Source organism: Erpetoichthys calabaricus, chromosome 4, assembly GCF_900747795.2.
Source record: "Erpetoichthys calabaricus chromosome 4, fErpCal1.3, whole genome shotgun sequence".
In the NCBI taxonomy this organism is placed as follows: domain Eukaryota; kingdom Metazoa; phylum Chordata; class Cladistia; order Polypteriformes; family Polypteridae; genus Erpetoichthys; species Erpetoichthys calabaricus.
The window spans coordinates 185,573,986-185,591,653 of NC_041397.2; the positions used below are offsets into that span (position 1 = coordinate 185,573,986).

The following is a 17,668-nucleotide window of genomic DNA, read 5'->3' on the forward strand; positions in this document are numbered from 1 at the left end:
AAAAAATTAAAAAAAACAAAAGTATGATTGAGTATTGTGTTTGCTGCCTAGCACTCCATCCATCCATCCATTTTCCAACCCGCTGAATCTGAACACAGGGTTTACGGGGGTCTGCTGGAGCTAATCCCAGCCAACACAGGGCACAAGGCAGGAACCAATCCTGGGCAAGGTGCCAACCCACTGCAGGACGCTGCCTAGCACTCACATTGCAAAAAAAGTATTGTTAGTGAGCACCTACTTTTTAAAAATCAAGGACACATAATAAATTGAAACCACTGGAAAATGGCATTATTATATTAAGGAACAATGCAGAACTGCACATACAGTACATTTGCAAGTTATATAATAGGTAAAATAAGTATGTTTAATTTTTATAAAATCTATGATTTCTATTTATATTCAAGGCAAAGATCATTTTCAATATGCACTGTTGGCTGTACACACAAGTCCTTATCTTATACATTCAAAATTAGATAAATTACAAATTATTTAAAGGTAGTTTAAAATATGTTCTCAAATGTAGTTGAATTAAGAATAATTTGTGTAGTTTACATAGTGCATGACGGTGGCGCAGTGGTAGCGCTGCTGCCTCGCAGTTAGGAGACCCGGGTTCACTTCCTGGGTCCTCCCTGCCTGGAGTTTGCATGTTCTCCCCGTGTCTGCGTGGGTTTCCTCCGGGTATTCCGGTTTCCTCCCACAGTCCAAAGACATGCAGGTTAGGTGCATTGGCGATTCTAAATTGTCCCTAGTGTGTGTGTGTGTGTGTGTGTGCCATGCGGTGGGCTGGCGCCCTGTCTGGGGTTTGTTTCCTGCCTTGAGCCCTGTGTTGGCTGAGATTGGCTCTAGCAGACCCCCGTGACCCTGTAGTTAGGATATAGCGGGTTGGATAATAGATGGATGGATATAGTGCATGAATGAAATGGTTTGTATTTCATCTAAGAGTAGTACAGAAGTATCAGTGTGTGAATGCTTTTGAATGGGCAGAGGAGGTTTACTGTATATATTCATGAATTATCATGTACGTCTTAGAAGTACCATAAATGATTGATTACGTTTATACTCCAAACAGAATGTTTACTAGTCATGTTAATGATAATTCTATTTTCTTTCTTTTTTTTTTGTTTTTTTTCAGGACTACACATTAACCATGTACTTTCAACAATACTGGAGAGATAAGAGGCTGGCTTATTCAGGAATCCCACTCAATCTAACTCTTGATAATAGAGTAGCCGATCAACTTTGGGTTCCAGATACCTACTTTTTAAATGATAAGAAGTCCTTTGTGCATGGTGTCACAGTTAAAAATCGAATGATACGTTTGCATCCTGATGGAACAGTGCTGTATGGATTAAGGTAAGCATTGAAATTAACAATAGAGGACAGGGTACTTCTGGTATGTAATTTATTAAAATTGTTGACATTTACTGTACATTGTTGCTTTAATTATTCTTTTATAAAAGCTTTTGCAAGATACATTATATAACTGAAGCCTGCAGCTGAAAGAAAAGACTGCAGTGACCATGTGACAGCCTTATAGTTTACTATCCTCACAGGCAGTGTCAGCAGTCAGGGTTAATCTATTTTTGCTGTAATTTACCATAATAAGAATGCCTCCAGTTACAGTAAATTTGCAGTGGAAATGAGGACTAAAAAGGCTTTCACTATGTAATATGTTAAAGGTTATTTTCATGCTGAAATGAAAAGAAGGTAAGAGACACAGTGTTTCAACTGTATAGCCTTCAGTGGGTGTGTCTATACAGCCAAAGAGGTGTATCCCTTATTTTATTTATTTTTTTGTGCAGATGCATGCTGATGCAGCCCTACTTTGTAATCTGTTCAATGTAATTGCTCCATGTTAATATGCATACTCCTTCTTTTTGCAATTTAATGACTTTGCTTTAAAACAGCATCATAACAAACAAACTTTTCATAATATGAATTGGATTTTCAACATATTCCAGAATGCCTTTATAAGTTGTCATATTTTATATAGTTACAAAAGATTTTAACATTTGTTTCCCTCTCCAGCTGTGTGATGTAAAATCAATCATACTCGGTAATACCTTTTCAGATAGATAGATAGATAGCTACTTTATTAATCTCCAAATATAAAAAATAAACACACTGTCAATAATTACACATTTAAAATACATTATGCAAAGTTTAGTCTTAAATAACTGTTTCACATTTTGAAATAGTCCAACAATAAAATGTAATGTTTTGTATGAACTGGGGTTAAACACAACTATTATCCAAATGAAATGTCTGGAAACACATACATTGGAAGGCATATGAATTATGCAAAATAAAAAAAATTTGACCTGTCTGACATTGAATAGAACTACCTTTAATTGCAATATAGTTTTTATTAGAAGTGCAGTGGAAAATTACCAGTTTGAGGACCTTATTCATTCCAGGTGAAATGGTCCTTTATTTGAACTAAATATTTTTTTTAAGTTTAACATGATATCTGGTACCATCAGTAAAATAGCTTGGGCAGCTAAGCACAAAATACAAGGTTTACTTACATAAAAGAACAGAACTAAACATTACCAAAGCAGTGACAATGTTCTTTTGAAATGAAAGAACATACTCAGTCATTACCTTTTTCAGTTCTTATACTTGGAAACAAGCATTTAGCAGATTTTACAAAAAAGTCTTATGTCCTTGGTTTTTACATCTATTAGAAAGATTCTTTGCAAGGCTATAAGAAAGATTTAGAAAGCAACAAAGAACAAGCTACAAATACATTCTTAAAGAGATGCAATTAATCTTTCTCATTAGGGGCAATGAACTGAAAGTGCTGGTTCCTATTGATTCTTGACTATTTTGCCTCATTCTTCTTTTTTTAGAATCCCACTGATATTTTTTGTTTGTTTTTTTAGCGTTATCTGAAATATAGCAGAACAATAAAAGTAAATTAAATTAGGTTAGATTTTTTTCATATTGTACAGTCCTCTCCCAATATTGTATTCTGGGGGTCACATAAAATTTAAGGATAGACATTTTCCAGTTTTCAATAACTTTTTTTTCTCCATTTTCCAATAACTGTTAGTAGACAGTTATTCCAGTAATAAGAAAGTATCACATAAGGTTTGTATTTCCAGCCGTTTTAACTTGAAAAGATGTGTCATTTCATGTCAATGAGAAACACGCTTTTCTTATTCAAGCAATTTATTTAAAGTAAAAATCTAGTTTATTTAGTTCACGTTGTTATACCTTGCTGAAAAAGAAAGAAAAAGACGAAGGCCTAAGAGAAGGTTTATGGATGTGGTGAGAGAGGACATGCAGGTGATGGCTGTAACAGAACAAGATGCAGAGGACAGAAAGATATGGAAGAAGAAGATCCACTGTGGCGACCCATAATGGGAGCAACCGAAAGAAGAAGAAGAAGTTATACCTTGCTGAAAAAGAAGGGAAATTAACATATTGTGTTCATAAATGGCAGGATTGACCGTGAGCTACACTCCAGCTCTTCCTTTTGAATCTTATTTGTCTTGGGTCATCCTATTGCTTGCATGGTCACTGCTGTGCAGTCATATGATGGGAAGTGCAAGAGATATAAAAAGTCATCAGTTGAATTCCCCAAGCGTCTAGTGATATAGGATTTTTGGAGCTTTGTGACATCTTTTTGCATTCTTGATTATTACTGTATGTTTATCTCAGAGTAGATGCTGATGTTGCTAAGATACTATTAATTGCCCCTTCCTAATTACTTTGGCTCTTCCCTAACTTGACATTACAGGGACTTATTCTTAGTGGACAATTTCCATCTTTTAATCTGTTTGCAAGGGAATTTTCATTTTACTCTCATCCACATAGTGGTCAGTCACAAATTATTGCTGTTTTTTTGTTAATTCATGTAAACTTGGCCTCAATATAAGAGATACATGTTTCATTTCATAACCAGTATCAAATCAAACTTTGTACCTTTGGAAGTGTAGGATCTTGCTTTAACTAACATGACACTACAAAAAATGAGTTATGCTTTTGGTATGTATAAAAAGTGAATTTTTATTTTACGAGTGTCAAATGTGTCAGAACTACAATTCATACCATTTCACCACATTGAGAGTTTCTAAACATCTAAACAACACATGCACAGTGTAATCTACATGTCAGTACCTGATATGACTGTTCATTTTCCTAATTTGTCACATATTATATTGTTTTATTGATTGTTATTCATTAAAATTTTAGTAATTTTTGCAGTATTTTTAAGAAGTCTTTTCAACTTCTGAAGTTTATATTGTGCTTCCTTCCTTAGAAAGGGCAAGTCACTTTTAGCATAGAGGACAGAGTTTTGAAACTGCCAATATATAGAGAAGCATATGAGTGAAGGAAAACTGCTGAAGTTTGTTTCATATTCATTTTTGCAATCACAAAACTTAATAAAAATATATGTATATGTCAGTAGGTCATGTCAAAAATGTCTACAATTGTATTGCTTGACACGCACATTTTGTGTGTTTTATTGATTTTATGCTAATCTTTTTCTCCACATTTTTTACAAAAATATTTATTTATTATTTTGCCTGTTTTTCTGAGAATATACTGTATCGTGGGAGTAATGTATTATGAACCCTGAATCAAAATACCAGTATGTATTATTTATGGATTAAGTTTATTGACTCATAACTGCTAAAAGATATACATAAAGTGGAGGGGTTTGCGGGGATTGGCAATATTGATCCTTTGCTTCATTATAAGATCAGACCAGATAGGCATGATAATGAAATACCAGATGAATCTTAAGATGCATTGGAAGAGTTAACCTATATTTCAACAGGCTAATATGATTTGTGTAATAACATAAGGGACAATAATTCTAGGGGCATGTTTCCAAGATGCCATCCTCAGAAGGATATTTCTGTAACCTCTACCAACATTGGAAAACTGAAACTGTCATATAGTTGTGATCCACAAATGGCCAGGCAGAGGTTTCAGTTGTTAACACATGGTTCTGGAAATTAAGGCAGCCAGGCTTCAAACTCTGCAGGCAGGCTTTGGCCAGCACTAGATGAAAATGGAGTCCTGACTTTAAAATTTTAAAATGTACTTAATGTCCTAAAATTATCAAAAATGCCCTTCGAGAGAGAGATTAAACCATAAAAAAGCTCTGGCTTAAGAACAATGCAACGTATAATCTTTATAAATAAAGATATTTATTTGAAAATCACAAAAAGAAGTGTAAAAGCAAAAATGGCAGGAAAATTAATTCAAAAAGGATTTGCCTAAGAAGGCAGTCCAGACGATAAGTCCCAATACATAATGTAACAATTCTAATAAGTAAAGCAAGTAAAAATTGAGGCAAAATTTAAATAAAGTGGCTTTTTATATTTTTGTCATTGGCAAAAAAAAAAATTTGCTGCTCCATTTGGTAATAACAAATTTAAAATTTATTTAGTGTTTCAATGATGGGAAGCACAAAGCACATCTTCTTATTAATAGTATGTGTACTGTGTTCACAGAAATGCATGACTGCAGATACGCAGTTAGCAATACGGACAAAACAACTTACTTCATTGCTGAATACAAATATGCAAACATTACATTTATGTCATTTGTTGATTTTTTAAATTTTTTTTTAAGGGAAAACAATGTTCATTAGTATAACCCATAAGTGAAAGCACATATTATCCATCCATCCATCCATTTTCCAACCCGCTGAATCTGAACACAGGGTCACGGGGGTCTGCTGGAGCCAATCCCAGCCAACACAGGGCACAAGGCAGGGAACCAATCCTGGGCAGGGTGCCAACCCACCGCAGGACACACACAAACACACCCACACACCAAGCACACACTAGGGCCAATTTAGAATTGCCAATCCACCTAACCTGCATGTCTTTGGACTGTGGGAGGAAACCCACGTAGACACGGGGAGAACATGCAAACTCCACGCAGGGAGGACCCGGGAAGCGAACCCAGGTCCCCAGGTCTCCCAACTGCAAGGCAGCAGCGCCACCCACTGTGCCACCGTGCCGCCCGCACATATTATACATTGGAATATTATGTTGGAGAATGTAATGCTGCCTCACAGTTGTGAATTAATTGACTAAAGGTAACGACAGTCCAGTAAATTTTCTAATTCTGGATTAATACACAGCCATAAGCAATGAGAGAGTCTAATCATTCATGTAAGAAACATTGAAAAAGCCATTTTACAGGAATTCTGAAATAATAGATTAATGTTAAACTGACATGTTTCATTTTACAAATGAAGCTTTAAAGTAGGTGTAAAAAGATGTAAAAAAGGAGGGACAAATTTGAAAAATGAAAGCAACAGGAGGTTTTACTATTTGCAATTTGGATTAATTTGACCCATTCATAAATATTCCTTTTTAATAGTTTTTTTAATCAGCTAATGATGCAAGTATAAATCTTAAAAAAGCAAATGTTACAAACCAGATTTTAAAGATACATTGTTACAGAAATAGCTTTAAAGATTTTGTTTAAATGGAAAAAATTAAACCAATGGTCACATTTTTTTTCTGTAAGATTTTAAATGTTATCAACTTCTTCTTTCGCAGCACCATTTTGTTTTTATATGGGCATCACCATTTTCAGATGCTTTGATGCTTTGTGTGTTGCTTCTATGGCATTGAAAGGTACGGTCAGCTAGAATAGTGCAGTGCATGATATCACCATATCAAATGTATAAATGTCAGAACCATGCACTTCTTGGTTGTCCAAGTTTGTAGGTTTGTAGTAAGACCTAAATTTATTATTATGTTAACTATTTTGGTTGATGTTTTGAACTATAATTTTTTCTTCATATCCTAGGCTTTGTTAATTAGATTTTGTTTACCTGGTTGTGACATTGGTCTGTTACTATAATTACTATCCATCTTCTGATTCCATTCCAGTTCAAAACAGCTTCTACCCTTGCAGTCGGCACAAAACATTTCTGACTGTGCCATGCTCTGATATTTGTGCAAATTTCATCAACCTTCCACAAAGTAATTCCAAAGTGTTTCAGCAATTATATGACTAAAACATTTTGTTGTCAATAATCGTTTTCAAGAATATTTGGAAATTGGAGAGACAAAGGCTTTTCTTCATTGTATGTAGCAAAGGTGGGTCTTTCTCACATGAACTATTTACATTTAGACTCTAGTTACAGCCCTGGCCCAGCCTCCATACAAAACTCTTCCTCAATGAATGACAGAGGAAAAGAAGTTTTTTGGACATTTTGGAATATTTATTGTAAATACACACTAGGAAATGCTGTTTACACACATATACACCAAGTGCTCCCCGCACCACACAGTCATAGAACAACTACACTTTTTTCTGACTAAGGCCTACAACATTTATACTTTTTTGTGTCATTATCCAAACATTTGATCAGGCTTTAGAGAAAATTCAGTACATGTTTGGTGGTAATACAGGCAGGCTGCATACCAATTATGTAAACTATCCATGATAATAAACCCCCATTCTAATCATTCTCACACACAGTCACAAACAGAAATATCATTAGTATTACTATTCTACATTAAAGCGAGTCACACACATGTAGACTGCAGCAATACTATAAAATGAGAGCTCACCTTATTGGACTTGCAAACTAGAAAAGCTCAAGTGCTTGGTATACATACACCAGACTAAATCGATATTCCTACTAATACTTTGAAGGGCTTACATTTGCCTTGTCAAAGTGGCAGTTTTGACTACCAGTTTTCTTATCGTTTTGCTTTGAGTGCCTGATTTTCTTGATCACTTAGTTTTGACTATTGACAGTTAAGGTTTCAGTTAAACTCCTGGTCATTTTCTTGCCAGCCTGTTTTTGTAGCAGGGAATTTTGGATTTAAAATAGCAGGTGGGCTTTTTATGTGACCCAGCTGAATTGATAGCTTTCCAGGCTTGAGTTTAAAATTATACTTTTTTTTGGTTCTCTGCCTTTTTCTTCCATTGCAGAATGAACAAATACCATCTTAAACAATGATGATCTGCTCACATAGTATGACATAACTTTATGCTAATGACAACAAATGTACAAAATTCTACATATAACTCACACAAAGGAATAGAAATTCAAAATGACTATGTAAAAATAATAATAATGGCTCTGAGACTTAATAGAAATTATTCTTTTTTTGTGTGTTTGTGTACCTGCACTTAATGTTAAGACTGACATTTAATCTAATAACCACAAATGAATTCTTAATGAATTTCCTGATTTGTGCTGTGATTTATTTTTATAACTCTGTTTCGTGCTTTTCACAAAGTACATTATTTTCTGTCTGCTTTTTATATTGTCTTATCTGTACTACGACAGTGATTGCTTTGTTTATTTTGAATTTCTGTTTTGCCATTAAAAATCCTGTCATAAAAAAGAAATAAAACATCCATACAGGTAAACAAGAGCAACAGTGATGATCATTCCCAGCTTAGTAGAGACCAATTTATTTTTTAAATCTTCTGTGCCTTAGTGATATTTAAAATGAAAAAATAAAAACACAGCACAATTAAAAATACTTCTATAACTGCCCTTTTACACCCTGGCATGTAATACAGTAGTTACATTACATATTAATGATAATTGTATTTCACATACCGTGCAGTCATTGTTTAGGACTTAAACAGATGTGCTTCATACTTGAAATAGGCAACATGAAAATACAATGAAATAGGCAGATTTTTGGTAGATTTTATTGTCTTATTTATAAAATTTGCCCATTATGTTGTAGCTTTAACCGAAAATGCTTTGCCAAAAACCATTTCATCCAATAACACTAAAATGTATAAAATTATACAAGTGTCAATATTTTATTACCAAAGCATTGGATGTAAATATTAAGCTCATATTCTATATTGGAAGTGTGCTTGTTTATGAGCTGGATGATCTTAAGGATAAAATAGTCTTTCGGGAGTACAAAACATTGGTAAACAGAATTCTTAATAATATAAGCAACAGATATGGAAGCAATTTTATGTATTAGAATAAGTGTTAGGGTAACATTAAATCTAATTACCAGTTTGGTGAAATGCAGAAGACATAGTTAAGGTGATTTAAAGTCATCATTCAGGTATGACTAGGGTTTAACCTGGAATTCAGTCAAAACATCGTTCCATTTAGTAAATCTGCTCAATTTCTTTGGGATTGTGAGAAACTAGAGTCTACCCCAGCAGCATAGGCCACAAGGGAAGAACCCTGAACATGAACATCAGGCATTACAGGAAACCATATACACACACATACTGGACTTATTCAAATATATACTTTGGATATGTGAGGTGACCAAAGTACCCAGAAAGAACCAATGCACACACAGAAAGAATGTACAAATTTCACATAGTGAGGAGGCTGAGAGCTGTACCTAAAAACCTAGAGCTATAAGGCAATAGCTCAATGCAATAATCCATTTTTAATATTTTTAATCAAAAAACATATTCAGTTTCCTTATATCTTGTACTGAAATATTTTAATCAACTTATAGTATTAAAAGTAATCAAACAAAATATTGCCAGATATACAGTTGTATCATTTAGATTTAATTATTTCAAAATTGTGATTATTGTAGTATGCAAACAATGAGGAGCAACAGGGACCAAAATGTGAAAAGGGTTTTACTGCCTTTTTTATCAGCTGTGGACATCAAAAGGAGAAACCATCTAGGCCCATTACTGTTACCTTCAGCATGATGGTCAAACTAATGCTATGAAGTTAATGTTGGCAGACTTTACATTCTGCAGAGTAAAAAATGAGCGGTAAGCAGACAAAGTAGGATCATGGTTCTTCATCTGGGTTAGCAATTTCCTGGTAGGAGAGGAAGGTACAAATGTGTGAGGTGCTCTGCTGCTCCCAAATTTCCCAGTATTCCCTTCAAATTCAGTCACTATAAGATCTGTGATACACTCGGGCATAAGACAAAATAAAATTAAAAGTGGTCAATAGTGTACACTTGTTTTACATAACCAGAACTAATATTTAAATTTTCATGGTTTTATTTTTGGTAAACACAAATAATAACAGTAATAGCACACTGCATTATCTTGTAAAAAAAATTGACTCGCTAACACCAACAAAAAATGTGCATTTTTCCAAACTAACCCAGACTTTACTATTAAAGGATAAGCTTGGTGAAGTCAGTTATTTCTTTACAATCAAAGTACTGTATGTATTAGATAGCCATATAAAATTGGCAATTGTAAAGCATTTTTTAAAAATTTTGAAAAATACATTCCTGTTCTTACAACAGTCCAACAACAGTGCAACAGTCCGAATCTAAAAACAGAGGTTTTAAAAAAAATTAACGAAACATCCAGTTTTCAAGCCAAAAATGCTGTTGAGTATTAATCCATATTTTGAAATTGCACACATATTTTAAAACTGTGCATTTGTGTTATTTTTGGAAAAAAAATTAAACAAAAAGCAATTTTGTAAGGTTCAACATTTTTGAAAGAAGACCGACTGTGCGCTTCACCTCACTACTTGACTCCCTCCATTTCACCCCCAGTGTTGTGGTTTCTTCTAGCTTATCATTTTTACCTCAAAAAAAAAAATCCTCTCCTGCAGCTGTTGCTGCCCACGTTAAGACTGCTGTCTCTGTTCTAGCTTTGCTCAACTTGTCATGAAGAAGGTCATAGACAAATCCAGTTATTTCAGTTATTTGTAGCGGGGGGCAATTGTAGATACACAGAGATTCCTGCAAGAATCTGTATTACAGAAGACTACATTTGTAGCCATGTTCATTAATGTTATAAAGATTATTAAAAATTATTCAGTTGATTTTAAAATTGGTGTGAATTACAACTAAGAATTGTTTAACTACCTCATCATATTATAACCTTGAATAAACATAAACTGACAAAAAAGTGAAAGTTAATAATTACTTTTACACATTTAAAAAAAGTCCTCCTCACTCAATTTCTTTCTACCACAATCTGAATATACTGACAGCTTTGGCGCCATATCAGACCCTCAGCACACTTTTGTACTGAGTATAATTTGTTATAAGCCATGGCAAAACTTAATCATTGATGAAAAAGAGCTGCAAAAAGAGGAAAACATGTTGCCTGAAACTAAGGAGACACTCCACCAATGACAGGTGCTGTAAGCAGACAAGCCAACAGAAAATGTGTCCTTACCTTAAGAAAAATAATACCAAGAATTTAGTGATAAAATGTATGCTTCCAGTTTACTTTTGTTGTCACAAACATGCCTTATAAACAGAGAAGACGGGATTCATGTACAAGTAAAATAACAGTCTTCTTAAGAGTCTGCTTGTTGTCTTTTTTTTGTTTTTTTGATAGGATTAATTAATGAAATAACCATATAATTTTTATAATGTTAGATGTCTTTCTACATTGCTAGCCTCAATTACCTAATAACAGAATTAAATGAATATGCAGTTTTAAATCTTGTTCAGTTTTGGATATTTTGAATTAAAACTGATGAGATTTAACAGATGGTTCAGAGCAAAATTGCTTTTTTTATTTCAATACATATATGAATATGAACACAGTATACTGTATATAAACTGCTCAAAAATTACAGGACCACTTTTTAATTAGAGTATGGCATCAAGTCAATGAATCTTCTGGGCTATTGATCTGGTCAGTTAAGTAGCAGAGGGGGTTGTTAATCAGTTTCAGCTGCTTTGGTGTTAATGAAATTAACAACAGGTACACTAGAGCAGTGCTCCGCAACCGGTGTGCCACGGCACACTGGTGTGCCTTGAGCCGATACAGGTGTGACGCGGTCAAATAAGACAATTTTCTAACTAAATAATATTTCAACGGTCCTCCTTAGAAACACAATAACGAGAATACGTGCAATGAAATATTCGCGTAAATAGCCTTTTAAAGGTTTCATAATTTTATGTGTCATTTCTCTGAAATAATAAATCCCATCGCCTGGCGCCTAAGACGTAGGCCCTACGTAGTCGCAAGACAACTCCGTAGTACGCTTTGATAGGCAGATCGCTCCGTGCCCTCACCTAGATTCAATTCAAGCCGACGTATTAGTCGTGCTACGTCGCATTCACTTGTCTTGCGTCAGTAGTTATCATTCATTACTATTAGTTGTGTTGCTGAATTGTGTACGGTTAATGTTCTTCGTGTGATTCATATTTAGTTTTATACCCCTTTAAATATGGATACATTTTTACGTGGAAAAGATTCGTCTTCACGTACAGATGATGAAGAACCCAGCACAAGTGTTGCAAAAAAAAAAAAAAAACAGAAAATTGTGAAAAGGAAGTACAACGAAGACTACATTCGATATGAATTCTCGTGGTGTGGTGACGAAACGGCTCCAAAGCCATAATGCATCATTTGCGGCGATCAGCTATCAAACGAGGCAATGGCACCCAGTAAACTAAATCGCCATCTAAATTCAAACCATCCCAGTTACGCCAAAAAAGACAAACAACTCTTGTGTTAATTAAAAATGATAAGCGGTCATGCTTAAAAGATCTTGACCAAGAACTTCGGGTTGCGCTGTCAAATATTGAGCCGAATATAAAACTTTTGTATTCATTGAAACAAGCGCAGGTATCACATTAATCAGTCATTATGTTATAATTATTAAGATTGCATAAAAGTAAATATAGTATAGTTTTTATGTATGTATACTTATAATAAATGTATACATATAATAAAAAATGAAAAATTATTGTAAAATTCATGTATTAAATTAATATCTATATATCAGTGGCGTAGCTGGAGTTCATGTTGTCCAGGGGGGTGAAAAATTTGACACCCCAACGCTGAAAGAAATTTTTTTTTGCGCCTCCTCAAGGAACAAAAAAAAAGGAAAGTACCGTAGTTTGGACGCCCCTAAATAGCTGGAGCTCGGAGCGGACCCCCCCCCCCCCCCCCCCCCCACGCCACTTCTATATATTTTGGCTTTTGATGTGCCGCGGAATTCTAGGAAGAACTTTGGTGTGTCGTAGGTGAGAAAAGGTTGCGGAGCACTGCACTAGAGGGGCAACAATGTGACGACCCCCAAAACAGGAATGGTTTAACAGGTGGAGGCCACTGACATTTTTCCTTCCTCATCTTTTTGGACTGTTTTTTCACTCATTTTGCATTTGGCTACGGTCAGTGTCACTACTGGTAGCATGAGTCGATACCTGGACCCTACAAAGGTTGCATGTGTAGTCCAACTTCTCCAGGATGGCACATCAATATGTGCCATTGCCAGAAGGTTTGCTGTTTCTCCCAGCACAGCCTCAAGGGCATGGAGGAGATTCCAGGACACAGGCAGTTACTCTAGGAGAGCTGGACAGGGCCGTAGAAGGTCCTTAACCCATCAGCAGGACCAGTATTTGCTCCTTTGGGCAAGAAGGAACAGGATGAGCACTGGAAGAGCCATACAAAATGACCTCTAGCAGGCTATTGGTGTGAATGTCTCTGACCAAACAATCAGAAATAGACTTCATGAGGGCCTGACACCTCTAGTGGGTCATGTGCTCACTGCCCTGTGCCGTAGCGCTCGATTGGAATTTGACATATAATACCAGAATTGGCAGGTCCACCACTTGCGCCCTGTGCCATTCACAGATGAGAGCAGGTTCACCCTGAGCACATGAGACAGACGTGAAAGGGTCTGGAGAAGCCATGGAGAACGTTATGATGCCTGTAACATCGTTCAGCATGACCCGTTTGGTGGTTTTTCAGTGGTGGTCTGGGGAGGCATATCCATGGAGGGACACATAGACCTCTACAGGCTAGACAACGGCACCTTGACTGCCATTAAGTATTGAGATGAAATCCTTGGACCCATTGTCAGACCCTATGCTGGTGCAGTGGGTCCTGGGTTCCTCCTTGTGCACGACAATGCCCGGCCTCATGTGGTGAGGCTATGCAGGCAGTTCCTGGAGGATAAAGGAATTGATACCATTGACTGACCTCCACGCTCGCCTGATCTAAAACCTCTGGGACATCATGTTTCAGTCCATCCAATGCTGACATGTTGCACCTCAGACTGTACAGGAGCTCAATGATGCCCTAGTCCATATGTGGGAGGAGATCCCCCAGGACACCATCTGTCGTCTCATTAGGAGCATGCCCCGACGTTGTCAGGTATGCATACAAGCACGTGGGGGCCATACAAACTACTGAGTATGATTTTGAGTTGCTGCAATAAAATTTCTGCAAAATGGACTAGCCTGCCGCATCATTTTTTTCATTTTGATTTTCAGGGTGTCTTTGAATTCAGCCCTCTGTAGGTTGATAATTTTCATTTCTGTCAAATGATTTGGCATCCTTTCATTCCTAACACATTACCCAGTCCATATCTGTATAGATATCCAGCAGGATTTTTTTTCCCCATTGAGATCTGATGCTTTCAAAGTGTTCCTTTAATTTTTTTGAATATTTCAGCAATTATCTATCCACTGTTGGATGAAGGCTTTCTCAATACTGTTCAAAACATGACAGTCAGTTGCTTTTCTCAACCATGCCATGCCTGCAAATACTTTTATCTCATCTACAGATCTTCTTGGTCTTGGTCATTAATGGTATGGAATCCACTGTAAAATGTCTTTATTTATGAAACTTTGAAAACTGACATTCCCCAGAAGATGGATTGCAACTGACAACAGCAGTGGTTGGTCTTGCAGTAAGTCAGAGGATAATAATAACCATAATGAGTTACTAGACTTTAAGACCAAAAAATAAAATGGAACTTGAATTATTTTGACTTTGAGTTGCCAAAAGCTACCTTGCAAAGACAGATTAGTAGAATTATGAATTACATTTAAGAATATAAATTAGGATATAGTTGCTTTGTCAGAATTACATAGGAAAAATTGTGTTCAAATATGATTGAAATCAGGCGAAGTGTTTTATTTTCAAGGAACAGATTGGGGATTAACTTCAGATGTAGGTTTTATTATTAAATAAACGCTATTGAACATAAAGGAGTTTCTAACAGAGTAGCAAGAGTAGTCCTAGAAATTAACAAAAGTTAATGGGTTGATATCATTGAAATTTGTTTCAACATCTTCATAAAATTCCTAAATCTCCTGATCTGAATGTGAAGGCTTATAAAATTATAGATGACAGACAGTACATCTCAGTATAAAATCATTATGTGGGACTTTAATGCTAAAGTAGGATATAAAATTAACAATAAGGCAGTGGAAAATTTTGGTTTTGGCAAAAGAAACAACAGTTGTGCCAGGCCAGGTGTGTAGTTTAAATGATTCTAAAAAAAGTGTCAATATACAGTACATGTATGTACTGTTTTAAAGTTTGAAAAAAAGTCACCATGGTAAGATTGAGTGGCCTACGTTGTTACCAGTCTAATGTAGTGTCACCAGTAATCTGTCTTCCTTAATCTACAAGTATTTGCAATGTTGGAGTAAAACTAGCATATGCACAGAAAACCCCGTGCAGACATATCGGAAAACCATGCAAAATCAAAATAGACCGACCGGTTTGTGGGGTTCTGAGGCACCACAGTGTCCAACATTAATCTTCGGTTTGATAAAGTAGGCACAATAAATAAATAGATTGATGGATTTATACTTTGATTATAATGTGGTTATAAAAATGAAGGAATGCGGTTTATTATGTATTATTCAAGGCGACAGGAATAGTACTCATGGTACTTTTGTTATCATTGGTTTAATACTCAACTGTTTATACTGATATCTTGTTGTTTTGATTGGAGAATGTTGTAAACAAAAGGTAGTGTCCTACATTATAGTGCTTAACGCTTGAATAATACTAAGGCTAATATTGGAAAATCAGTGTTTGCTGTAAAAAAAAAAAAAAAAGAAACACATCATACAGATAAAGTTAGGGTATAATTACTTATTTTTATCTCTTCTTCTGCCTTCCTCACTACTGGAAAATGTAATGTTCAAATCCATGCAACCTTTGGAACAAATTCCCTTCTGCTCTTTTATAGGCCAGACAGGTATGGTTAGTAGCTGGTCTCAGGTTCAACAAAACAATCTCTACTGTCTTAGAAGAAAAAAAATATATATATAATGTATCTTCATACTCAGATGATGGTCTATGCCTTCATAAAAACAGCAATGCTCTGCACATTGTACTTGCTTCCTTGAAACACTAAACCAAAATTCTGTATTGTATTTAAGAGGTTTACAAAGAGGTTTACAAAAATTAATTCTACTTTTTCCATTTTAGTCAAAATGTATTACATGTGGAGCATTTTTATTGCAAAACCATTTCAACAATAATTTTAATGTACTTGTTAAGAATCCTGCCAAGTACTTTAAAAAAGGCAACTGTTTCTGATTAAGACTTGTGCAATAAATGGAAATGATAATATACCCTAATTAAGAGAGTCTTTGTCTGCTCTGAATAAACTAGCTAATTAATGGGCTAATTAGATGAGAATACATGAGCAAGCTCACAAATTAAAATAAGGCTCTTTATAGTACTTCAAAATAAACATTTTGAAAATGCCACAGAATTGCAAACCACACTTTGAGCATTGCAAATACATGCATGTAAAATGTTTGTAATCAAAAAGTTTCATTAAAGGCAAAATAGCTTTTGTTAGAAATGAGTTAGTAGAGAACCAGCTGATATGTGAGGTGTATTATGATTGCTGCTTCTCAGTTAATGGCTGCTTAGTTAAACATTGTTACATTGAAGGACTGAATGCAGTCTCCATCATAAACACAACTGTATGACCATTGATGAAGTGTGTGCATTTGATCCTGCAAGGATAAAGCCAAAGCCCTTATTAATCAAAACCATCACACCCCTCTCAAATCCCCACTCACTGCCCACAACCTACACATTTGTCTAACTATTGTAACAAAGAAACAAACATACAATGTGGATTAGATATCGTCAGGTAACTTGTTTTTGTTAGAATATCAGCCGCACTGGGTACAATGAAGGAAACAGCCCTAGCAACAGCAGTTCCTTCTTAGGACCCATTCTTATACATAATCACACTTAAACAAAGCTACTCTAGCATTGCCAATTAACCTAAGCAGCACATTTTTAGAGATGTGGGAGGAAAACCAAAGTGCCCAAAGAAAAACTCACCTAGTCAAGAACTTGCATACAGTAAATCACATAGACAAAGTCTGGTGGATGATTTCAGGCCATGGTGGTTGATTTATGGGGCACCAATACTACTGCACCACATGATATGATATTATAGAATGTGTACATTTTTATGATTAATATACTGTACAAATGTAATTTCACATAACAATCCAAACAAGTGGAATAGAATGAATGTAGAGACTTGTTATTGCTCTAGGTTCATGGTATATAGGGTGTTATAACCAAAAAAGCCCATTTTCATTGAAATTTTTAGTTAATTAGTGTAAATAGTTTAAAGTTTATATGGCAGTAACTGATCTAGTGGTGGGTAACATATGGAGGATGAAAATCCAACTGTAACAGAAGAGTTTTAATACAAGTGCTCAATGAAATTGCTGGAATTCAGTGTAATTGAGGATTCTTAATATAGCTAGAGAAGTAACTTGAAATCCTCCAAAATTAAACTAGCTGTAAAATTCCTAGAATAGAATGAAACAGACTAAAATTACAACATGTACTTTATAAATAATAAATACATTGCTCAGAATTTCCCCTTGGGATTAATAAAGAATCTATCTATCTATCTATCTATCTATCTATCTATCTATCTATCTAATTAGAAAATGTCCATCTCATAAATTGTTTCAAATGACATGTTAATATGGTAATTTAAACA

At 35.2% G+C, this 17,668-nt stretch overlaps 1 protein-coding gene across 5 annotated transcripts in view; it reads left to right on the forward strand.

Annotated features, from left to right (window-relative positions):
* gabrb3 (gamma-aminobutyric acid type A receptor subunit beta3) overlaps window positions 1-17,668 on the forward strand; it is a 458,372-nt gene that overhangs the window by 338,427 nt on the left and 102,277 nt on the right. For all 5 annotated transcript variants that reach the window (XM_051927197.1, XM_051927198.1, XM_051927196.1 and 2 more), the window contains one exon: window positions 1,133-1,353. In XM_051927197.1, the coding sequence (XP_051783157.1) occupies window positions 1,133-1,353 (221 nt within the window). The remainder of the gene's footprint in view (window positions 1-1,132; window positions 1,354-17,668) is intronic.